The 24,937-nt window shown below is 42.2% G+C and overlaps 4 protein-coding genes and 1 long non-coding RNA gene across 11 annotated transcripts; 2 read left to right on the forward strand and 3 right to left on the reverse strand.

The window, feature by feature from the left end:
* The first annotated feature begins 5 nt into the window (after positions 1–5).
* LOC127373924 (circularly permutated Ras protein 1) lies at positions 6–10,251 on the forward strand. Of its 3 annotated transcripts, none has more exons than XM_051418837.1 (21): positions 6–113; positions 343–448; positions 1,255–1,515; positions 2,293–2,526; positions 2,658–2,798; positions 2,896–2,976; positions 3,081–3,154; positions 3,400–3,585; positions 3,690–3,731; positions 4,430–4,519; positions 4,766–4,917; positions 5,029–5,110; positions 5,643–5,773; positions 5,981–6,065; positions 6,188–6,294; positions 6,447–6,559; positions 8,407–8,524; positions 9,030–9,170; positions 9,681–9,774; positions 9,862–9,888; positions 9,995–10,251. In XM_051418837.1, exons 1-21 carry the CDS (start codon positions 66–68, stop codon positions 10,082–10,084), a joined length of 2,403 nt encoding a protein of 800 aa, XP_051274797.1. In that variant the 5' UTR covers positions 6–65; the 3' UTR covers positions 10,085–10,251. The 3 variants fall into 3 exon arrangements, 2 of the variants coding, with proteins under 2 accessions (XP_051274797.1, XP_051274798.1); XM_051418838.1 differs by having other exon boundaries at positions 28–117; XR_007886950.1 differs by lacking the exons at positions 9,862–9,888; positions 9,995–10,251 and having other exon boundaries at positions 9,070–9,170.
* Positions 4,952–6,982, reverse strand: LOC127373929 (uncharacterized). Its single transcript, XR_007886951.1, has 3 exons — positions 6,799–6,982; positions 6,153–6,203; positions 4,952–6,054 (listed from the first exon to the last, which is right to left on the reverse strand). It is a non-coding gene; the product is annotated as an uncharacterized LOC127373929 (long non-coding RNA).
* Positions 10,252–10,483: 232 nt separating the features above from the next.
* gjz1 (gap junction protein zeta 1) lies at positions 10,484–11,786 on the reverse strand. 2 transcript variants are annotated; one of them, XM_051418842.1, is made up of 2 exons: positions 11,672–11,786; positions 10,484–11,415 (listed from the first exon to the last, which is right to left on the reverse strand). In XM_051418842.1, exon 2 carries the CDS (start codon positions 11,387–11,389, stop codon positions 10,679–10,681), a length of 711 nt encoding a protein of 236 aa, XP_051274802.1. In that variant the 5' UTR covers positions 11,390–11,415; positions 11,672–11,786; the 3' UTR covers positions 10,484–10,678. The 2 variants fall into 2 exon arrangements, with proteins under 2 accessions (XP_051274802.1, XP_051274803.1); XM_051418843.1 differs by having other exon boundaries at positions 10,484–11,451.
* Positions 11,787–11,907: 121 nt separating this feature from the next.
* On the reverse strand, positions 11,908–15,186 carry znf668 (zinc finger protein 668). Its single transcript, XM_051418839.1, has 2 exons — positions 15,050–15,186; positions 11,908–14,461 (listed from the first exon to the last, which is right to left on the reverse strand). The coding sequence occupies exon 2, from the start codon at positions 14,451–14,453 to the stop codon at positions 12,462–12,464; it is 1,992 nt and encodes a 663-aa protein (XP_051274799.1). The 5' UTR covers positions 14,454–14,461; positions 15,050–15,186; the 3' UTR covers positions 11,908–12,461.
* znf646 (zinc finger protein 646) lies at positions 14,522–24,851 on the forward strand. 4 transcript variants are annotated; one of them, XM_051418830.1, is made up of 4 exons: positions 14,522–14,859; positions 16,487–19,307; positions 19,550–20,629; positions 21,155–24,851. In XM_051418830.1, the coding sequence occupies exons 2-4, from the start codon at positions 16,708–16,710 to the stop codon at positions 22,047–22,049; spliced, it is 4,575 nt and encodes a 1,524-aa protein (XP_051274790.1). In that variant the 5' UTR covers positions 14,522–14,859; positions 16,487–16,707; the 3' UTR covers positions 22,050–24,851. The 4 variants fall into 4 exon arrangements, with proteins under 4 accessions (XP_051274790.1, XP_051274791.1, XP_051274789.1 ...); XM_051418831.1 differs by lacking the exon at positions 14,522–14,859 and adding an exon at positions 15,112–15,230; XM_051418829.1 differs by lacking the exon at positions 14,522–14,859 and adding an exon at positions 15,512–15,760.
* The last annotated feature ends 86 nt before the right edge of the window (positions 24,852–24,937 follow it).

The raw sequence follows: 24,937 nt of genomic DNA on the forward strand, positions 1-24,937 counted from the left end.
ACACACACAGTGAATGATAAGACGTCACAGACAGTTGAATCATTACGGAGACCTGGGCGGGTTTTATGTTTACAGTTGTGCTGTACGGTCAGCATTCAAATGACTCTGCATGTGTAAGTATGTCTTATTTTTAGAGGATTTATTCACGCTGATTAAGTTTATTTTATTTGAGCACTTCTTAAAGGTGTGTCAACATGTTAAAAACTGATTGTCACATGTCCCCAGAGAACATTATTTAGGAATTACTTTATATAATTACTTATAAATATATATTGTCAATGTATCCTCTTTTATGTATTATTGGGTGTCACGTTCTATTAAATAATGTCCTCTCTCTCACAGGCACGTAAACTCACGATGGAATTTGCTTGTGGGTTTGTTTATGTGCCACCATCAGTGACTCAGAAGGACAGCCAACGATCCAATACCAATGTCATTAAACGCTCAGGTGGGATTTCTTTCAAACATTCCCAGGCATGACATCAAAGGAAAAAAATCACAATTTATAACACTCGTTTAAAAAGACAGATATCCCATTCTTGGGTCCACTTTGCTGTTTAGTTGTAGTTTTCTCATTTCTACAGATCAATAGCCAGACACACAGATATTTCCAATGCAGCTTCCATGGAGTTTGACACCTAAAATGTTTCAAATTTAAAACATTAACAGGAAACATTTAATTTTAGTGTCAAACTGCTTTTTTGTTCACTCACCAGTCTGAAGAAATCCACCAGAGACTCAAAGCTTTCACTCTGCCTGTACAGTGACAGGCAGAGTGACACCTCACCTGCTGTCAGGTCCATTCTCTAGAGGAAGTCAAGGGGCATTCTGGGAAATGTAGGAAGTCATTAACTGAAGAAGAAGCTGAGAGAAAGATTAAAGAAGTCCAATACCTAATCACAAAATAATTTGTTTTGAATATCGAAGACTGATGATACATAAAGCATCTGCAGGTGGATTTTGCCTTTCATTAGAGCTTTCTGGGTGACTGGTTGGTTAAGTACCATTATGTATTATGCAATCAGTGACACACACAACCTCTCCTGTCTATCTAAGAGGAGATGTTCCTTTCAGATACTTTGCTTTGCTCAGTAAAAGCCATCTGCCACCTGAGTCACATTTTCTTCACAGCACAAAGGTCATCGCTGCACCAGTTGTTTTTATCTCTGCTCACATTTCTCTTGCAAGAAAGTGATCTTAAATTAACAGCCACTGTGCATACTGTATATATAATTTATTTTTTATCCCTTTTAGCTCTTCTCCCTCCTGTTAACTGGATACGTCCTCGCACACCTCCACCTCCTCCTCCAACAAACTCTGCAGAAGCCAAATCACCTAAATCCCTCCCATCCCCTCCCAAGGTTATTGAACAGTTGGAAAAGAGCAGGGAAGTGAAGAAGGTTGTGAAGCCCACCCCCTTCTATGAAAATGCAGCATTTCACAGTAAATTGAACACAGCTTCATTCATCCCTCCAACTCCTCCTCAGCTGGTCCCAACACCTCCTCGAAAAACAGGTACAGTGAATGTGGCAATGTAAGAAAAAGTATGACTGAACAAGTTTAGTTTGTATTATGTAGATAGAACCTTTTGGGATTTTCATGAATTTCATTGACACCTTAGTTTCTCCTACTTCACAGCGCATTGTCAAAACAAAAACTTAACCTATTACTCCCCTCTACCTTTACATAACAGCTAATGTATAGATGTATAAATAAAACCTTTAAAAGCCTTAATCAGGAAACTTTGGTTCTCCTGTCCCTTCATCACAAGCATACTTCTCAAACCAATGCTGCCTCGTTTGCCTGCTCAGCAAAATTGATCTTAAAATCCTGCATTTACCTTGTATCTCAGTAGCTTGCCCAATACTACAACTTAAAATAACACAGAATGGTGAATGAGGTGGAAAAAGAACATTACGAGGTCAAAAATGTTCAAGGGTCCGATCAGCCAATAAACAAAACATTTGTATCTAGCCAAGCAGATATAAGTGACATTTATAACATATACACATTTGAAACCTGAAATAAAGCCAGGGATCGCTATGGCACTAAAACCGAGTCCATCATGATTGAATGAATGTCTTGTTTTTTTCATAATTTGGGTTAACTAGCCCTTTTGGCCAATTGGAATCATGGACAGGGATTGAGCTGCAGGTGATAAATCACTGTGTGTTTGGTGGTCCACTGTGCTCATGCAGGTATTTCTTTGATCAGGAGCCTATGAGATGATTGAGTTTTTGTTGTTTGGGTGAATTATTCCTTTAACATACTGCTCCTCTCGGCTTTACCCAGCTCTTCTTCCACCACACATGAGACCTGCAGGGAACAGCCAGTCCAATTCTTACAGCCAGCCACTCCCTTGCCCCAACACCAACAGTCAGACATTTACCTATGACCTCCCTAAAAGTGAACCGGATTTAAATGCACAACCAACGGACGCAAACTACTCATACACCACACCAGAAGGTACGGGCCTCCAGGTGAAGCTACCAGCTGATATCTGCAGCATTTCGGCCCAGACATTAGGTAAACAGAAAATGTTCTTTGCAGGTTTTTGACACAACATAATGTATTTTCAAGATTTTGAGCAGCTTTGTGCAAATAGTTTTAAGGACCAGAACCATCCGAGTTTATTCTGTTCTGCTCTCAAACCTCAGCCCCACCACTTCCTCCCAGACCTTCATTTATGAAGTCAATGCCAGATTACCTGGTTCTGTTACCTGCATCCCACTCATCTCCCTCATCATCCAGAAAATCACTTTCAGACCCGTCACTTGTCTCATCACCTACTAGTGAAGGTAATTGTAACAATCTTGCTGTCAAAAGAATAACCCTCATTCTGAATGTTTTACACCAGTGCTCTTTAATTTAATGCTCTTGTTGTTCCCAACTCAGGATCGGCAGATAAGGGGCTCCTGCCAGGGAATCCTAATGTGGTCCTTGTCAGTTTAGGAAAATTACTCTCAGAGGAAAGAGGTCAGTAAACTTTTATTATCACCATAAAACCTTCACTATCTGCCATATGGTTTTACTTTCGGTCTTATTGGCTTGTAATGATGATCATGTTTGCATATTTCCAGTGCAGACCATACAAGGAGAACCTACCTCCTGCTCCCAGTGTGGATCTGTGCTGGACTCCTGCTATGACAATGTGGTAATTACATGCCGAATTTCATTTGACCTTTATTCTGAAACAGATAAGTAGAATTCATTGATTTTAAATGTGAATAATAACTGTAAATCTCTTTGTAATCACTTCTGAGAAACACAGGGCTTGACAAACTCTTAGAGGCAGTCAGGCCTAAGCATTATTGATCATAACATAATTAAACAATGGATAACGGGTTTGACTGATACAGGCTTGTGAAATGTGTCTTCTCTCCTCCTGCTGAACTACAGGTTGATGTGTGTTACTTCTGTCAGCCCTGTGAGTTGACCAGCCCTCCCAGTATACCACAGTGTCCTCTAACTGGTTACCAGGATGGCCTCTTTTTGCTCAGCCCTGATGAAAAGCCCCTGTGCGCTGCGGACGCTCTGCTGCTCTTCTGCATCGACATCTCGGGGTCCATGAGCATCACCTCCCAGGTGAAAACCACTTGACTGACACTGATCTGTTCACTGTTTATGACACCTGGCATTCACACATACAAGCTGTGGTGTCTTAAATGATGAATCTCTGTTGTTTCAAGGTGTCACTGAAAGACACGGTTCTCCACAGATCCCGTCTACAAGTGAGTTTTTTTGTTTGTTTTTGTTTTCATTTATAAGTGTCCTTTTAAATCAGTGGTTCCCAACCTGGGGGTCCCGACCCCCACTATGAGTCGCCAAAGCTTCACAGGGGGTTGTGAGGCCTTTTTGATTCCAAGGGCTGTAAACTTAAAAAATATACACAGTAGCAGTTTGTTCATTTCTGTAAAAAAAAAAAAAATAGGGAAATTGTTATTTTTACAGTTAAAATTGTATTTAATATCTAAACTCTGAAGACCTGAGCTACATTCACAGGAGCCTTCCACACAGGGTTGTAAAAAGTTCCTAAAAGCAAAACATGTCTGATGCTCACAGGAAATAATCTGCTCAAAATTCATCCAAATTGCTCGTTTTACACAAACTACACAAGCGTTTATCAGCTGTTCTCTACTGTTATGCATTCGACACAATATAAAATATCCACACATGTCACTTAGTAAGGGGTTGTCCGTTTACTCAATGATACAAAAGGGGTCCCTTGAAGAGAAAAGGTTGGGAACCACTATTTTAAATGAACACTGTGAGTCCTAACACACTGCAGCACCAGTTAGAGTTAACCAACACAACATTATGTTAAGTTTACTTGAAAATCAGCACTTACTGTTTGTGTACGAGTATCACAATAATGACAAAAGATGCAATCAAGATGCCTTTGGTGATTAAAATCATTATTTCTAACCAGTTTGTCCAGGAAGCCGTATTGCAGTGTGTTCATAGTCTAAGTGAACAACAACCTGACATACGAGTGGGACTCATCACCTTCAACCATCAGGTACATAAATTATCATTAGAGGTTTGATCTTTAAAAATAGATGTTCACAATAGATTTGTTGGGTCATTTTACATTTTCTTCCTGATTTTCCTCAGTTTTTTTAGTAATCTATTCGATTTCTGTCTTTTAAGTTTGTGTGTGACTCATTTTTTAATTTATTTTTTTAGTTTCTCATATAGAAATGCAAGTGCGAAAGTCAAGTTATTACTGCAGCTTTCCTTCATCCCCTAATGTTTGCGTTGCCAGGTGACATTGCATGGATATGAAAATTTCACATCCCTTTTCCTGAGTGATGCTGAGTTGGCTGACAGCGACTATCTGAAAGAGGCTGCAGCCAGTTTCCCCAGTCCTCCTCCTCTCTCACAGACCAAGGACTACTTACAGAGAGAAGTTCAGGGGTCAGAGAAAAAGCAGTGATTGCTGTACAATCAATTGTTTTTGTCTTTTTATTACTTAGTAGTAACCTTACCTTCAAAACACTTTTTTTGTGATTTTCCTCTTGTTAAAAGATTATCTGAAAGTGGGGCGACAGCTCTTGGTCCAGCTGCTCTCCTGGCGATTGCAACAGCCTCCAGACTGCCAGGATCCAAGGTCGGTTTGGTCCTAAGTCTTATTGACAGGACCATACCAGTTTATGTGTTATGTTTTAGCCCATTTACAGTTCACATGCATTACATTATACATGTGACCTGTAGAACATTTATATTTCACAGCACTGCACAGTTGCATATATTCAGCAAAGCTCATGCACAGCATAAATATGTTTATAACAGATGTGTAGACTCCATTTATTTGAATATTAAGTTTGTTGACCGTCCTCAGCATTACTGGCTCCTTCTCTGTTAACAGAGTAAATATTTTCCTGCATCTATTTGCATTAATTTTTATGAATGTCAAGCTGAACTTAGTGTACTGTATGTACTTGGGACAACTCCATGGTAAAAGTTATTGCTGTGTGGTACTGCAGAGCATAAATCTGTCTGCACTTTGAACTGGATGAGCTGTGGTTTAAAATGTATATGATTTGTAATAAATGGTCACAAACATGCGAAAAAAAACTTTGGTATGGTCCTAAGACAATCCTATGTAATTTTTTTCATTTTTATCCCTGCTGATCTCAAAGGTGATTATCTGTACAGATGGGAAGGCCAACACAGACTTGGGGAATTTGGAGGTAGAGGATAATGATGCTCGCACCCTCCTCTCATCCACCATCTTCTACCAGGAGCTGGGGGAATATGCTGCCAATCAGGGGTTGGTGGTACACCTCATCAATGTCAAGAGTGGAACAAGCATTCAGTTATTATACTGCTGAAGAGAACATTATCATATATTTACAAGTTTGAAACACTGTTGCTCCACCAACATAAAAAAGGGACTAGAGCTGACATTAGCACTAATAAGAGTTTTTTTGTGATATGCTGTAATAAAGTTCATACTGAAATGTCCTTCTTTCATTAGTGTGACAGTGTCTGTGCTGTCCATTGAGGGAACAGACTGCAGGTTGGATGAGCTGGGAAGACTCGCTGATCGAACTGGAGGGAAAGTAAGAGATGATTTGTAATAGTGTTGTGATGTGTTACAACAGATTTGTATAATAAGTGCCAGTATATTGATTATGTATATCACTCACCAGATCTTGTTGTCTGTGTGTCTTGTCCATGATAGGTGGTGATAGCAAGTCCTAGAAGGTTGCACACAGAGTTGGAACAAATGATTGAGAACAGGACCATAGCGACACACTGTACTGTCACATTACTGCTGCCTCAGTCACTGTAAGATCTGCGCTTTGTATACCTTGAATACTAATATTACAAAATTCTTCATCAAGTGGTCTAATTGGCACATGAATGCACTTTAAATTATATTATTAACAAAGCGCTGACGTTTGTTAACGTGTTAATAATGATGTTCTCCTTCGGTCCAGGCGTATGAGAGGAGAGAAGGAGTCAGGACACAAAGGGACCAAAGAGGTGGGGAATGTGGACCCAGATACAGAGATCACCTTCCAGTTTGGAGCCAATGAACAGGACGCAGAAGGTGAGAAAAAGCTTGTATGCCACTATTGACAGACTGACTGTGTAATAGTGTGTGTGGCTAAAGAAGAACTGGCCTGAACTTGTTTTTTTATTACCTGTCAAAACTTTATTATGACAAACACTCTTGACCGTTCTTTATTTTCTCACTTCCTTATTTTGGAGCCACTGTCTAGACTCTCCCTCAACTCCAACAAGTGACCACGTGAAGGCTAACAGAAATAAACATTATGGTTTTTTTACCTTGCCAGTTTCACTTGCAGTTCTGCTGCCTTCCTTAGGAATATCACAGGTGGTGGTGTGACGTGTGCTACCAGGTCTTGCTGAACGTTGCAAAATGGTGATTACTGATGATGCAAACCAGGAAAATCTGTTTTCATTCTGAGATCACTGCAAGCCAAACCGAGAGGGAGCCAAGGTCATTACATTTGAAAACAAGAACTAACAAAGCTGGCTTGAGGAAAAATACAAGAATAGGCCCAGTAAAAAACAGAAGTCCATGTCTTACGACTTTTGGTCTGACAGAAATGTTTCCATCTGGACGTACATGTCACACTACTACCTGTAATTTTTATTTTTGGGGCTTTTTATTGGATAGTAGCAGCTGAAGAGTGACAGGAAAGTGGGGAGCAAGAGTAGGGATGACAAGGAGCAAAGAGCCTGGTCACTGCGGTCAGCATTTTTGTACATGGGGCTCGCGCTCTACCAGATGAGCTACCAAGGTCCCCTCCTAAATCATTAGTAATTTTTCTGAGAAAGGCAATACCAACTGCAGAAACTGTCAAGGCAAACAAAGAACTATTATTAGTCAGTTAGTAAGAAATAGCTTTCACATTAAATTACTTTTTTCCCTGGACCCTGGACTTTCTCCAGGGATGGCAGTGTAAGTCTGTTCATCAGTCGGTTCACCACTTTGGTCCAGGCTAAAATATCTCAACAACTATTAGATGGATTGATTACACTGACATTTCGTAGATGTTCGTGGTGCCCAGAGGATGAAATCTCTCCTGACTGCACCTCTCTCTCCTCTAGCACCACAATGAGGTTGACATGTTTGGTTTTCAGTGAAATAGCTTGACAACTATAGGATGAAATTTGCTACAGGTGCCTTGAGGATAAATTCTGGTGACTTTTCCTCCAGCACCCTCAAGTCAAAGTTTAATGTGTCCAACACTTTATAACTAAATACTTGCAAAACTAACTTTATATCAGCCTTAGCTGTACTGTGTGTTTAGTGCTAATTTGCAAATGCTAAACTAAGATTATGAATCCTGGTAGATATTGCTTGCTAAACATCAGCATGTTAGCGTCCATCTGCCTTTGCTCTTTTGCAATTTAAACTGTAAAGATAGCACTTACCAATCTCTTACAATGTCAGTTTATATCAAGACAACCACATGCCTGGGAACATAGGACCCCATACATCCCATGACTGTTTGGCACAACCTCATTGAGCCCCTAGCATGCCTGTTGACTATGATTCATAATTCAATACATACAGACACAGCTTAGCTATTATGCTGGGCATCTACACTTAGACACAATAGACACAAATTTATTCTGCAGCAGTTCAACCTGAATTTGGGATCACTGAACACTTGCCTGAGGAGAGAAGTCTGTGGAGGGCACCAGATGCAGTGCGCTGTTTGACTCAATCGACCACTACAGCACTGATTTTTAGATGTAAAAAAAAAAATCTATAAACAAAACCAGACCATGATACCATATTAACTATGATCAAAAAGCAATATGTTCTTTTTCTGTGCTATAAAAACACTTAATTGTATTGTTGTTTTAAAAAGCTGAAACTGTAGTGATTTATATTTATGTTCCTTATCTCCTTCCTTTCAGTGTCTGTGCCAGCCTCTGGTAGCCGTGTGTCCATCCAGCTGCAGATTAGGTACAGGCGGAGGAACGGACAGACAGTGCTCAGAGTGATCACTTCAGACCGAGATGTTACTGATGACAGGTAATAATGATGTTTCCATAATCACAGTGTTTTGAGATTGCCTCAACCACACACACCACTGTTGAACTGAGCTGTTTGCATGCTTGTGGCCTCCTCAAAAGCTTAAACAACTCATTATCTTGTGACATCTTTAATCAACGAGGCGTTCGCTCGCCCTGAGGACAACAATTGATTAGATGTATTATTTTCTACCAATCTTAGTGAACCTTTAGGCAAAGCAGTTTTTAAAACCCAAAGAGACTGGCTGTTGCTGAGATACCGGAGCCTTCATATCATGCAGAAAGGATTGCACCATGTAAATCACATTTCTCATCTATTCTAACATTAAATGATCCTCTCAACTCATGTCTGCCCGCTTCATATACCGCATGAAGGTCATGCAATTCATCGTCTGAGCGGCTACAAAGTGGCCCATGTGCGTGTTTGCACAGCAATACAATGGCAAGGCTGAAGCCGTAAATGTTGAGAAGCACTCTTATGATAAAAGTGTCACCCTCCTTCTCAGCTCGGCAGCCCTCTCCTCTCTGTCTTTGGCCATCATTCAGCTCAACTCGTCACAGGCCAGCGCCGCTCTGGCTGTGAGAGGCCGCTTCCTCGACGCCAGGATGGAGGGAGAGCTACAGAGGAAGCTGATCGAGAGAGCAATGTGAGTTACGGGAGGGATGGAGGAAACTCTGACTGACATTAGCGTGTGGGCAACATGTAGAATGAGAGCTACTTTATGCTGAAGTCTGACAAATGGATTTAATGACTGCTGGTTTTATAATACACTCAACATGAAAAAAAAGGAGATTAAGAACACTTTGCATAAAATGTTATGATCAAAAGTATGAATTTAGGTGACAAATATGACTGAACTGCATTACAGAAACTGAGAGCAAAAGTTAAAAGTTAAAAGAAGATCAGATGAACTGGCCAACATTAAAATGTTCAAATACATCTGATTAATCTGATGAACTGTTGATTTTTTTATGCTTTTAAGACCATTATCATTTAACCTCAAACTGATGAACATTTTTTTGTAATTCAAAGGTTGGTAAGTACTGACCCCAAGGCTTATTTTTTTCATTTCTTGATTGTCTCTCTAATCTAGTAGAGCATTTGTTAGGCTGGGGAGATACTGTTCTCTACAAAGTGAGTGTGTCTCTGTTCACAGAGAGCATAATCGCAGTGCAGAGGACGAACAGACATACCAACAATGGGTTAAAACCATGGAGCCAATATACAGCAACATACATAACTTCACAAGGGTGAGTTTTTACAGTATTTTTGATCAGCTTCAGTGCTTCACATTGGTTATTCTCACCAAAAATTAAACACTTTTTGTTTTTTTCCAGAGAAAATCTGTCATTTCAGACTCACAGGTAATTCATGTCACGTACTTATGAATTATACTTCTTAGCACTAGAATACTTTGTCGGTTTTGGTTAACTTCTTCTGATAATTCTCCGTTTCTTCTCCTCCCACCAGTCTCTAACAGACGCTGGTGCAGCACTGCTCTATACCATGAAGCACAGCAACAGGAAGTCTATCTCACTGAAGAATAAACATAAACTCTAACAGTCAGCCTCCACCTTTTACCTCGTTGGAAGCAACTCAAGTCATGAATGACAAGGACAAATGCTGCCGTTTGACTATCTGGCTGAAAATAATGTTCAAATACTTCCCAATGTAAATAATGTATGACAGTATATCAACATAAAACAGTGTCATTTGTATCATAGACATTAATTTCTCAGAGTAAGTCTTTAAATCTTTCCTTTAAGTGTTACAGATCAAAACTGCTGAGGTGTATACAGTGTACATGGGTGTGTATTTGACACCGTACTTGTGGCAGCTTATTTGCGCTGACCAAAGACCTGACTCAGAAACGCCATCATGCAGCTAACACCTCAATCCTTTTGTCAGCAAAACACATCTCACAACATATGTAAACCTCAGACAGAAGAGCTAATACAGTTCTGATTATGTCATTGTGTTTTAATAATGTAATTGTTTGAACCAAACTTGACGATACAGCAGAGGGTTTAAGCATGAGTTTACATAAACATACAATATATGCACTGGATCAAAAGATGTATAGTCACACAGTAAATATGTGTTCATATATTTTATATATTCTAAATCAGAATAATGAAGAAGAAGTGCCAATATTCAGAAATTGCAAAGGTAGTGAGCAATGGAGTACATACAAAATGAGACTGACCAAACAATGATCATGCCTGAGATGGAAGCCAGAGCATAAATAGACATGCGTTTCTCTGGGGCGGCCCTCACAACACAAACATGTAACTCCGAGCAGATGTTTGTCGAGCATTTGAATGGACTATTATCCAGTGCTGGCAAGTTCCAAGAAAGCAGAACATACACAAACCAGGCCTCGATCAGAATACGCAGACAGACGCTGAGCAGGTAGAAGCCTACTGCGCCTCTATTTCTGTGTAAATCTATGATCATCTTGCCCCCGGGGTCTGTGGTCACAACCTGAGCCTCCTCCTTCCCCCGGGACTCCAGCTCCACATCAGTCTTCCCCTGAGAGTTCCTCTTCTGGGCCAGGGAGCGCAGGTGGGAGGCAAACAGCTCCATGAGCAGGACAGAGAGGGTGGCCAGGACAAAGATGAAGTTCCAGGCCACCATCATAGGTTTGTGGAAGTGTCTATTAAAACAGGCTTTGGTGCAGATGCTGCCAATAGTGCCGTTGCAGGTGAAGTCAGCGTCCAGTTTGGTGAAGGGCAGCTCGGCCAGGAAGAGGATCACCAGGCGGATGCACAAGAAGCCAAACCACACCGAGCGGCCCTTGTAGGTGGCGGTGGCATCCACTGCAGTCCGCAGGATGGGGATGAGACCTGTTACTATGGCTGCCATTGTCTTTCCTGGTTTTGGTTGGGAATCTTAACAGCGGGGAAGATGGAACATAGGAAAACACACTGCATATATTGTAATTAAATATTTATGTCTAACCAACAACACTCAAAACTGACAATATCCCAGTCCTGGATTTTAAGAAAGCATTAATCACGGAAGGTGTTCATTTAAGCATTCACAAATGTCAAAGCAAATATATAACTCTCTGTTTGTGCGTATGAAGTGGTTCTTAATGCACTTCAAAATAAATGGGAGTGAAGTGTGGCAGATAAGAGAGTTTACCTTTAAAGAGTTGCAGCCCGCTAATGGAACACTGTCACTCTCGCTTTGCATTCAGTCTTTTATGGGTGCGAGATACTGTATGTCATCAATATATGTGTTACAGTTTCTCACCATAAGATGTGCTGACTTGGCCTCACCGTACCGAAGCAGCACTGTGCATCTTCAACATTTCAAATGAAATATTGCACAGAGAACAGGTTTGTACATAAGGAAAGACAATAAATGTCACTAAAACGTTACCGTTTTTCACACATTACACATTTATTGGTATAAAAACTTCACTCTTCTGCTTTAATATTTTGGAACACCACTGACACTTTTTTTTAACTCGACAATTTATATGATAATTTGACGATACTAATACACAGTAAAACAGTTACAAACAGTTTGTTCCACCAAAATGTAAAATGAATTTAAGACAAGCTGTAATTAAAAACACATTATAAAAACATGTTTATCTGAAATCACAACATTTTAAGTGAACTTTTAAAGTGATCAGCATAAATGTTTAACACCACGTTTTCATGAAAACATTACAACAGACAATTTCATAGTAGGCTAGTTATAGTACAGTATACTGTATATTTTAAAACATGAACATTATACATAACATCTTTCGAATATCATGAGACAAAGCGCTTGTAATTTGCATGAGGGAAACTCTATTTTGAACATTTCTTTTGAAAAATAACACTTCTGTCAAAATCAGACCCATCATCTAAAAAGATTTAAGGCCGCTGGCTATATATTTGTGGAATCAAAATTCCAAAACAGTCAAAGAAAAAAAAAATTAAAGTCCCTCTTCCTTGACTAAGCACTCTGGCAGAGTCCGAAAAGCAGTCACGGGTACAGTCACTGGAACTGTCAGAGATATGGTGCCGGATTCAACAGTGGAGGGGGAAACCTCAGTGGGGGGTGGGGGAGCGGGGAGAGGGTCAGTGTGAATAATGTTTATGTCACCGAGTTGCGGGGCGGCTGGGGCAGCGTTTGCATGAGTCCGTAAGTGCTTGCGAAGATAAGCAGCAAACAGAAAAGCTTTGCCACAGTGGGAGCAGCTGTGAGGTTTGCTGGTGGAGTGGATCTTCTGGTGTTTATGCAGTCCAGATTTGTTGAGGAAGCCTTTGCCGCAGCTGTTGCAGACATGAGGCCTCAGCTTGGGATGCTGCTTCTCATGCTCCTGCAAGTCCGCCAGCTGTGCAAACTCTGCCTGGCAGGTTTCACAGACGTGTGAGCCCAGTGGCACGATTTTGGTAACAGTTGGAGGAGCAGAATCGATGGAGTGAAGATTTTCATGTGCCTGAACTTCATCCCAGCTTCCAAATGTAGCATCACAGTGAGTACAGGAGAACTGAGGTAGAGTTGTGTGGGCAGGAAAGCCTGAAGCTGACCCGGCCTCTGTCTCCTCTTGTTGTTGTTGTTGTTGTTGTTGCTGCTGCTGCTGCTGCTCAGCGTGCTCTGCTAGATGAGTTCTCTCATGTTTGCGCAGGCTTGAGGACACCACAAATGACTTCAAACACTCCTCACATTTGAAAGGCCTCTCCCCAGAGTGCACACGCCGGTGCTTGTTGAGGCTGGAGCGCTCAGCAAATGACTTGTCGCACTCGGTGCAGGAAAAGGGCCTGAGACCCGTGTGCACAAGCATGTGGCGTCGCAGATCCCAGGATGCTACGAAGGCCTTGTCACAGCTCTGGCATTTGTAAGGCCGCTCTCCAGAGTGGACACGTTCATGCACAGCCAGATCAGCTGGCTGCCGAAACCTCTTGGAACACTTATCGCAGGGGTAGGGCTTGAAACCCAAGTGGGCTCGCTGGTGGCGGCGGAAACTGGAAGGGTCAGAAAACATCTTGCCACACTGTGGGCAGAGGAACGGCTTCTCACCGGAGTGAGTGCGGAGATGAGACTGGTAGGAGGACAGCTGGGTGAAGCCCTTGCTACACTGCTCACACTGATAGGGTTTATTCTGGGAGTGAATACGCTGATGGCAGGCCAGAGAGGAGGAGCGGGAGAAGGCTTTGCCACAGTCTGAGCACAGGTATGGTTTTTCTCCAGTGTGGGAGCGCTCGTGGTTTTTCAGGTCCTTCAGCTCCGTGTACGTTTTCCCGCACTCGTCACAAGCGTATGGCCGGTGGCCCTGATGGTTCCTTCTGTGTTTTCGGAACACAGAGGGGTCGGCAAAACTCTTCCCACACTCGGCACAGAAGTATGGCTTTTCTCCAGTGTGAGAGCGCATGTGCACCTTCAGTTTAGACAGGGTGGGGTAGCTCTTGGAGCACTGAGGGCAAGAGTAAGGACGCTCTCCACTGTGCTGTGTCATATGGATCCTCAGGCATATAGCTTGCATAAAGGCCTTACCACACTCTGTGCATACGAAAGGTTTCTCCCCAGTGTGAGAGCGGCTGTGGTTACGTAGCTCCGTGGGCGTCTTGTAAGCCTTGTGACAGTCGGGACACGGAAAGGGGCGCTGTGCTGAGTGAGTGCGCTCGTGCTTTGAGAGTTGGGCCTTGCTTGAGAATGTTTTAGCACACTGAGGACACGGGTGTTGCTGCTGACGGTCCTTTACATGTGCTGAAAGCTTGTGGCTCTGCAAAGCCGACAGACTCCTGAAAGCCTCTGTGCACTCAGAGCATTTGACGGAAGGTTTGGCTTTCGGAGGCCTGCCTCTGCCACGTTTTTTTGCAGGTTGATCCCTCACCAGCTCTTCATCTTGCTGGCTCTCTTCTTCCTGTGCAGGAGGGGTGTATTGTTCTGCAAGAGGTGGGCTGCCAGGCTGAGGAGAGGCCATCTTTATATCTGCAAAGAGATCATGTAAAAAGACCCTTTGTAATAATTATGTAAATAAACAGTTCATTAGCAGCATATGAGACTGGAAGATTGTTGCACAAACATCAGGATGAAGTCCTGTGACAGATATGAATTAGGGGAGCAGATCTTCAGTGACAGAGGCTGATGGTGGACCAGAAAAAAATCTGTATATTAATATAATAACAGAAATATGTGGGTGTGCATTAAATCACAAAATGGCTGGCATTAGGACCTCAGGGACAATAAGCTAACCGCTTTGATGCCAGAGGAAGTTGGCGGTGTAATGACAGAGATCGCTGTGTATGAATGACTGGCATGTGCCCGACCGGAGACAAGGATCAAAGATCACGAGTTAGTGTGCTGGTGTTAACAACCGGATACGATATGTACGTATTCATTTTCGCTAGCTTTCTTGCTAAACATTTTCACTAACTCAAAATGGCTGGCTTTAGGACCTGTACCAATTCACTCGACAGTGTCATCATCAACATGTCCGTGATTATACGGGGTGGATTTAGCTCGAATTAGCTGCCTTAGCATCTTGTGCGCATTTTGAGAAATAAAGGCATTTCTTACCTGAATCAGGACATTAATAGTTGGTCGATAATGCCTGGGAAAACGTCAAGGTACACGGCTGCATTTACTCTGAGACACGGTGATTGCTTGTTGAGTGGCTGCAGGATGGGGGACGGCTCTAGGACCATGATGACGAAAGCTCTCGGCAAGCCAAGTGTGCAACATTTTAATGCGTTTAATGGTAAAAAATATTAATATAAGACCCATTTAAATGTGTTAGAGTCCCCTGGTAAAACATGGCAGTCATAATAAAGCTAACAGGCTGTTTAACATGTTGGTAACCGAGCTGAAGAGAGTATAGTTTACAATGGCAGCGCTGGCTAACGCTACACAAGCTAACCTAACGTTGGCGGTGCTTTATGAGTTTTACGAAAACCAGCAGCAAAATAGTGGGAATAACATTAAAGTGCTCGGTTTTTATTTTCATTTTTAATATTTGCTTTGTGATTACTTTAACGCCGAGCTCGCCGCAGTTCGCGTTGACTCAACTTTTAGCCCACCTAAGTTGGGTTAGTCGCTTTTGAGAGGGAAGTATTTCTCTGCTGCACATTTCCTGTTTCCTAGCAACAAGAGCAATGTGGAAATGGAGATGGAAGAAAAAAAAAGACAATTACTAAAAAAGGGGGTTGCCCTTTACATACAAATAACGTTTTCAAAATGATGAATGAAAACATATCTTCGGAGGCTCGCGTTGAATCATCGCTGCTGCAGGTATTTGAGTTGACGCGTTTGCTGACGTTGTGATTCCGCGTTGAAAACGACTTCTTGGCTTTTTGGTGCAATGTTTGTTTAGCTAGCCATGCTATGCTAGCTGGTATCGCGCTAACGTTAGCTGCCTGTTTCCTTATACACTTTAAAGTTAACCGTAGTTAACCTGTTCGCTGTTGCTTATAACTCGACGACTGCCCCTATGTTCGTTCTGTATTTGTTTATAATGTCGAAGGATGTGGGTATTTGCAGTGGCAATAAATCTGTAGAGAAAGGCGTTGGTCTCCCGGTTTATTGACATAGCTAGTTCAGTTAGCCTGCTGGTGCAGAGATGTAACAAAACATGTAAGGCTGTGTACCGTTTCTGCTAACTGCATTCAGTTGAATAAGTGTGTCCATGATGCCGGTTACCTGCTGCCTCAGACGCTTTTTAACCAAACATACTGGCATTTTCCCCCCAAAGATTCACTGACTTCGACAGACTTAAATTAGGGATCAACATCTTCGAAGCAGAAAAATGATTATATGTTCATTGTTATCATGTTACTGAACTGACACAGAAGTATAGTACAGGTTAAGGTGTTTGTATTCTAGCGTGATTTAAGACTAATATGTTTAGGGAAATGTGTATTTAGTTATCTGAATCTATACATGACTCATTGGACCGAACTGAATACTGTTACATACATTCACAACAACACTAACTGGCCTCTCTTCTGTCCTCAACAGCTCAGTTGTTGCTTCTCATGACCTCAAGTCACTGTCCTAACTGTGTGGAACTGGATCTCAACATCCTCTGCCGTGTTACCTCCCTGGGAAGTCCTAGGACCTTATCGTAAAGATCTTAAAAATATTCTTTTTATATGGACATTAAAGGCATCTAATGCATTTCCCTCCTGCATATTCATACACTCTGTGTCTGGTGCACGTAATTCAGTCATTATCTTGTAATGGCAGTGCAGGACCCTGGCAGGACAACAGGTTTTCCTTGCAAGCAATGTGGCCTAGTATGTCCTAATATGCCCAGTCTGCTTGAGCACATGGATGCTCACCTTCAGCAAGAGGAAGAACGCAAATTTAAATGTGATGAATGTGGACGTGGTTACAGGCATGCTGGTAGCCTAGCTAACCACAAAAAGACTCACGAAGTGGGTTCTTTCCAATGTAACGTATGTGGTAAAGAGAACTCCAACGCTTTGGCCCTGAAGAGTCATCTCCGGAGCCATACTTCACAGAAAAAGTACTCCTGTGCAGAATGTGGGAAAGCTTTTCGTCTGGCAACACAGCTGGCCACACATGAGAGAGTTCATCTTGCCAGGCGAGTAAAGGAGCAGTCCTATAGGAAGGTAGACATGGAATATCCCACACATGAAATTGAGAACGATCACCCTCTTCAGCTCAGTGAGCAGTCAGCCAGTGTTGGGATTTCTACAGAAGATAGCCCAGCCGAGGACAAGGATGAGGTTCTTTATAATGCCCAATCCGAGACCTCTGACGATGCAGCAAATCGACCTTTCAGATGTGATTTATGTGACAAATCATACATACATCATCGAAGCCTGACCAATCATAAAAAGACTCACCAAGTGGGAATGTTTGAGTGCACAGTGTGTTTCAAACTGTTCAATAACATGGCTGCTCTCTACAGCCACCAGAGAACTCATAAGGCAAGAAGTGGGACAGACCCCGGTTCATTGGGCGGGTCATACGCAGGCACACCATTGGACCAGTTTTCACCTCAGAGCCAAGACGCTCCTGTAAACTTTTGCCATTTGTGTCAGGTTCTATTCCCTAATGATGAGGAGTTCCAGGAACACATCCAAATGCATAACTCTTCATCTCTGTCATTCGGACTTCAAGATACCATGTCAGAGAACCACAATGTATCATATGACAACAGTATTGCATCGCCTGAGTCAAACTTTTATGCCTCTCCGATAAACAATGTTCCTTCAGTATCATCAATTGATAATCATGGTGGCTTTGATCTGCCGCAGGAGCAGATTAGAAGCAACGGTCATGTGTACTCAGACTGCTCCAATAATCAAACACCATCCTCCAATAGTACTCAGGGAGAACCCCCAATAATGGACACAAGCATTCTCAATCCTGCCCTGACGCTCACACAAAACACTGACAATGCAACTGAAATGGAAGAGACTTCAACTGTAGATTCTGATGAGCGTCCCTTCAAGTGTCAGATCTGCCGTAAAAGCTACCGGCACTCTGGGAGCCTCATCAACCACAAGCGGTCACATCAGGTCGGGATTTACCAGTGTTCCATCTGCAGAAAGAGTTATCCTCACCTGGCCGCCCTCAAAAGTCATCTTCGTCTCCACAAAGCTCAGCCGTCATCTTTTAGCCTCATCACTGAGGGAGACTGGCTCTCCACAGAGCCACTGGCTCCTGATAACCCGCTGGGCTGCTACTCCTCTCAAGATGAGGAAGAAGATGGTGCTCACCCTGTTCTTGGTATAGATCAAGAGAAAGGAGCAGACCACAGCAATGGAGCTTTGTACCAGGGGCAGTTTAATCAGGACTTTTCCCAGGATATGACTGTGCATCTACCTCACAATGAACACCTGATGCAGAGGCACATGTGTGCAGACTGTGGCGAAACATTTGCAGATATTGCAGGGATTAAGTCTCACAGTTGCCCACTGCTACAGCAGCAACATGACACTACTAGCAGTGACTATGATAGTAATATAAATTTCCAGCACAGTAATGGTCACTGTGCCATTGGAAATCCAGCAAGTAATGTAGAGTTCCATGGTCTGAATGGTAGCCACAACCAAAGTTACTTTGAACAGAATTTCCAGGACAATATGAGCAGTGATCCGCTGAGTGGTGGCGGAGAAGGTGATGATGCTGACGAAGAGGATGACGATGGAGATCTTTACCAGTGCTCTATATGTGGAAACAGCTACACCAGCATGAGGGCTCTCAGGAGCCATCTCAGAGGGCACACCCAGTCCCATGGTACTCCTGCAAGCTCAGGGCCTTCTTCCATGTCCTCCCATGAAGAGGTGAAAGATGATGAGCCTGGAGAGATGATGATCTGTAGCACATGTGGGGAAAGTTTTGCTAATAGGCAGGACTTGATAACTCATCAGCTTCTGCACAACAAGGACCAGGTAGATAATGTTAATAATTCACAAATAAACAACAGTGATGTGACTGGAGGCAAGGAGGAAGCACAGAGTATCATCTGTGGCAGCTGTGGCATCTTTTGCACCAACTACCATCATCTTGAAAACCACTGCTGTACAGCTGAGCGGAAAGATGAGTCAACACATGGTGAAGAGGAAGTGAAAGTAAATGATGTTACCCAGCATGAAGACACAACTCGAATCAAAGAAGCTGTTGATACCCAACAGCGCCAGTACAAGTGTGATCAGTGTGGGCGGTCATACAGACATGCCGGCTCACTCCTTAACCACAAAAAGTCCCACAAAACAGGTGTATTCAGATGTCTCGTCTGCCAGAAACGCTTCTACAACCTATTGGCCCTTAAAAACCACCAGAGGTCCCACTTTGATATTAAAAGGTTAGTTCAAACCAAAATGCACATTATTAATTACTTGTAAAAGTCTTACATTTTTCACCAATGTTGCAAACTTTTAATGCTTGTTGGAAATGATAAATAATTGTTTAAAAAGTTAAGAGTTGCATATAGAGTGTTTTTTGTGTTGTGGATGTGTTTTGTCATCACAGCTCTATTCCTTGTTTCCTCTCTATTCCCTGTTTTGCAAACATAGAATTAACCATACACCTTGTCTCCTTCCCCAGACATACTTGCCATGAGTGTGGGAAAGCCTTCAAAATACAGAAGCAGCTATTGAATCACCTGAGAAGGCACAAAGAGAACCAAGCCAAAATCCAGGAACTCAACAACCAGATTCAGGCCCTCATGCAGATGAATGGGACCAAGTCAGATGGAGGAATGCAGTCCTTAACTTCTAATGCCAATCAGGATTTTACCTCCTCTCGACGCTGCAGGCAACTGCCTGAAGGGAAGACAGAACAAACAAAGTGTGAGACCTCAGTCAAATCGGAGGACACAGGCGAACGACGGCCTTTCGCCTGTGACCAGTGTGGACGCACATATCGCCATGCAGGAAGTCTGGTCAACCACAGAAACTCCCATAAAACAGGTGAATATTATTGTTCTGTTTGTAACAACACATACTCCAATCAACTAGCAATGAAGAACCACTTGCGCACCCACTTTGCATATAAAAAGCACTCTTGCCAAAACTGTGGAAAAGGCTTTAGGGGAAAGAAGCAGCTATTAGCCCACATTTGTGCAGATCTCAGAAAGGATGGGGCCGGCGGCAGGAGGGGCCTAAAATCTAGAGCCTTTAAGTGTAAGGAATGTAAGAAGGCTTTTCTCTCTGTTGACCAACTGACAGCCCACACTTGTGATGGACCTTCATGCAGCGGCGATGCACAAGCAAATATATGTTCAAATAAAGAGGAGCGGCCTTTCACGTGCAACATATGTAATCGCAGCTACCGCCATGCGGGCTCACTCCTGAACCACAAAAACACCCACAAAACAGGACACTTCAGTTGCACCTTCTGCTCTAAGCCTTTCACTAACCCCATGGCTTTACGCAATCACACGCGCATCCATACCCAGAAGAAAAAGTATGTGTGTCTTACGTGCGGAAAGGCCTTCCGCCTAGCCAGTATCCTGCACAACCACCAGAGGGTCCACAACCGGGTGGCGAGTCACTTCAGCTGTCCTGCATGTGGGAAGAGCTTCCAGGGCAGGTCTGGCCTGAAGAGGCACCGCTGCCGCAGGGGTCAGGAGAACTCTGAGAGAGCCGGAGTCCAGCAGTCAGAGAGGGGAGACAAGTGCTTCATGTGAGTTATTAGTCTTTATTGTGAACCCAGCATCTTATTTTGTCTATTAGTCATCATTTGTTTTTGTTTTTTTAATATTTTTTGTATTTGTTTAACAAAGCTGTCCAGACCTGACTTGACACATTTGCCAGAACAATATGAGCTAACTGCAGATATATCTGTTTCAGTGCATATGTTGCCTGATAAATTACCAGGAATACAGTACAGAAACGCTAAAACTCTGAAAACAAATATCTAACTGTGAAATGTCCTGCTCAGTACTGACCTTGATTACAATACTTTAAAACAAATTTTAAGTGTTCTTATCAGCAGTGTTTATTTTATGTGTTAATGTTATCAGCCAACTGTCAACTGACCTTTAAACAATTGGCATCAACCTCAAAAATTCAGTATTATCAGACTTTTACAAATATTAAAGTAATATTATGAGTCATTTTCTGGTTTATGAATAATTCACTGTTGGGTCAAATGATTTGAGTTGAAGTGTATTGTTACGTTTTGAATATGAACATATCCCTGCTGCAGGTGTGACCTGTGTGGGCGCTCCTACCGTCACGCTGGCTCTCTCCTCAACCATAAAAAGACCCACTCCGAAAACCTCCACCACTGTACCTTGTGTCTCCAGACATTTCCTGATCCTCTCACTCTACAGATACACTCCCAGATGAGGCGTCACTGCTGCCCCGAGTGCGGCAAGACCTTCTGTCTGGTCACACACCTGCAGAGCCACATAGAGGTGCACTCGAAGGACCGGCCCGTTGTCTGCAGCCTCTGCCAGCAGAGTTTTCCCAACACAGCCAGCTACCAGCAGCACCAGGACTTGCACCACAGGGCTCAGGACCCCTATCAACAAGGAGTGGAGGAACCTGTAGATAACAACATCTGCTGGGACTCAGGAATAAATCAGGCCATTGGGATGGACGAGATGCACAAGCAGGTTCCACCACCTCTGTCCCATATTCCAGAAAGCATTGCTAATTCGCAGAAGAGCAACGATTCCGCTGGCACAGAAGAGAAGAGCCACGTCTGCGAGCACTGTGGCCGCACTTACCGCCACGCCGGCTCCCTCCTTAACCACAAGAACAGCCACAAGACGGGCTCCTTCTTCTGCTCCGTCTGCCAGAAAGAGTTCACCAACCTGATGGCTCTCAAGAACCACCGGCGCATTCACACGGAGCCCAAGCGCTACCAGTGTCTGGAGTGCGGAAAGGCCTTCCGCGTGTCCACTCAGCTCATATGTCACAGACGGATCCACACCAAAGAGAAGCCCTTCGCCTGCCTGCTGTGCGACAAGAGCTTTTCCAGCAAGTCCAACCTGCGACATCATCAGAAGATGCACCAGAACACCCAGACCTACGACTCCTCTTTTAGCATGGATGCTAACACGTTTATGGACTTGGACATGGGGTCTTTCCTTTGAAGTAGGATTCAAGAGTGTACAAGAGAAGAGGCCAGGTGGTCTTCTTATTTATCTGTTATTCATCCCTCTATCAATAATTGTAAAACAGTAATCTTTTTTTCAGAAAGTGCTCCTTGGACCTGACAAAAGCTCCTTTGAAGACATGCATATTTCATTACAGACTTCCAGTCTTACCTCCACAACAGATGGTGACATCGCTGAAAAGTCTCCATAGGGTTTATCGGTGTATCATTTTAATAAGGCCTGAATGTTTTCCATGAATACACAGGATCCCAGAATGACAGGGCGGTGATGAAAATATTAGTCACCGCTCATTCCTCCTCAATGACAAACCAACCAACCAAAGTGACCAGAAAAGTGCAGCCCAGGTCCATGTATGAACATTAACACTGATAACTTGTTTTTGTAAGACAGTACTGTTCTAACGGTGATCTCTCCTCTCTTGCTATGTATAATTGTGTTCAGTGCCTCTGTAAGTTCCTTAGGAAACAAAAATATACAAACTATATTTATCTCTGAATCCTTTTGTTAGCTTTGCCGTCAGTGTCAAAGGACTGCTCACTCTCCTTTGGGATTTCACATAGGGCAAGCCTGTTATTATAAAGTCAAAATACCTCTGGGTGTGTCCAAAGGTCAGTGGCAAAGTGATTTACTGAAATCATATTATCAAGTAAATAGTCGTACTGCTAATAATATTCACGTTGAGTGACATTGTATGCTAAAATGGATGTATTTATTAATTTATTCCTCTTATTTTATGTGCATATTTTATTAGGAAAACTTTTTATGAATGTTGTAAAAAAAAATGTCTTCTAAAACTCATGTAGCCTTTAAGGAACTTCATCAGTCGATTTGTATTTACTTCTTCGTTCTCAGTTACAACAGGCAGGAATGAATGAGCCAAGCATTATTGGCAGCACTCAGGGGAAACCTTCAAAAGGAACATACCTGATGTGGAAAACATTGTAGATAATCAGTTTCGGAACTGAGCATAGCATTTATTTTTCACTTGTGCCATTTCAATACTATTATAATTTAGCTCACGTAACAGTTGTCACTCCCACATTTAGTTGCAGCTCCACTTGCAGCACATACTGTCGAATTATGATCCATCAGTTATGTCAAAGTGCCAGTGCCTAAAGTGTAAGTCAACTGTAGCAGTTTAATGTGAACAAACCTCCCAATCTACTTGTTATACTGTAAAACCACAATGTTGATTTTATAATGTCACAATTAGATTTTCTTTTAGATTTGTGAATCTCCTCAGCCACAAACAGTAAACATGTCTTAAAGCAGTCGATAACAAAAGTATTGCAACAGTGAGGTGAAAGCGATTCCTTTTTGCCTCCATGACTTTTCTTCCCTCTCGGATGCTTTATCAATTTAAATAGAATGACTATGTATTTTCAGACAAATATGTGGCCAAAAATGCCTAATTTTTGCCGAGCACAAGTATTACTAGAAATATACCAGAGCTTTATGGATTTACAACAATGAACCAGTTTCACCTTCACTATCGAGTTCATGAACCACTTATGTTCTGTGAAAAATGTGCAATTGTTGATTCTCTGGGTTATTCTTTGTAGCTAAGTTGTCTATCGTGCCTGTTGTTCCTGAAGTGGTTTCTTCACACAAACCAAGAAATCTAGCAAAAGTGAATGCATGGCCGTTTTTTTTTTTTTATAACAATCTAAAATTAGATTTTCTTTATGCCTTATACATACATTTCATGTATGAGTGTGTTTGGCACTGGTCAGAAGTATGAAATACCTCATGGAAAGCCCTGCCTACCTAGCAACTGCTACTTAATGCCTCATGCAGCTTAAATGTAGAGAATACACTGTAATCATAGAAATTCAGATAAGTTATCAATTGTAAAACAAATAGAATGGATGAAGCATCAATTTTAAGGTTTTACTTTGTAGTTTGCAGATGCTGTTTTCTCCATAACATGGTTGTTTCTCTGCAGTTTGTTGTTTCAGAGTTATATTTGCACATCTGTAGATGAGACACTTGTAGCCTATGGAGGACAGGAAGTCTAAAATAATGCAGCCAGCCTGTCGCCGTTTGTCGGGATGTCGACCGGCAACAAGTCTGGCTGTTCGATAGTTCACCTCAGCTAGTTTGCGGGTCGTAATATTTAAGCAATATGCTGAAAGTATTGTTTCAGTGCAAGAGTCCATCTCATCTGTTTTGTCTTCCCATTGTATAGAGTACAGTGGCATCAGATTCAGTATACTTACAATAGCCTTGAAACACCATGACAACTTGCCATCTGCCGTTAAATGTGTATTAATTGTAATGATTTAGATGATCTCACTGTAACATATTTTCGTATGCCATGGTAGCCTACATGTAAAAGGACACACGCACATTTGAGTTCAAACCGACTTATTTTTTTACAATGTTCTCCATCTGATCTCCTGTGGCACTTAACACGTTCACTCCTCTGTCATTGATCACAATCACAGCCTGATATTCGTGACGTGTGTTAATCTCAGAGCTCTCTCTGTAAATATTAGAAGTATCGGTTGGATCTCTGTACGTTCCTGGCAAGATTTTCTTCAGCAAGAGAAAAGTTCTAGATTAGCTATTGTGTAATAAAAAAAAACATATACCACATGTTGATTTATTGGATTTTCAGTGCTCAAAAATGTCTGCTCACTATTTAATTCATATTTATATAACTATTTTGTCACTCTGAAACGTAGATTTTTACTTCTTTGTTAGAACTTAGTTTAGAATATAAGCAAACTATTGAAAATAAAACTAGTTGAAATTAATTAAAAGACTTGGAAAATACAGTGTGTTTGTTTCTTGTCCATATTTTCCCAAATGAGTGAATGTAAGCTGTTTAAGAAAAAGCCATTTTTTCAGTTAGCGTAACA

This window comes from Dicentrarchus labrax, unplaced genomic scaffold (assembly GCF_905237075.1).
Source record: "Dicentrarchus labrax unplaced genomic scaffold, dlabrax2021, whole genome shotgun sequence".
In the NCBI taxonomy this organism is placed as follows: Eukaryota; Metazoa; Chordata; class Actinopteri; family Moronidae; genus Dicentrarchus; species Dicentrarchus labrax.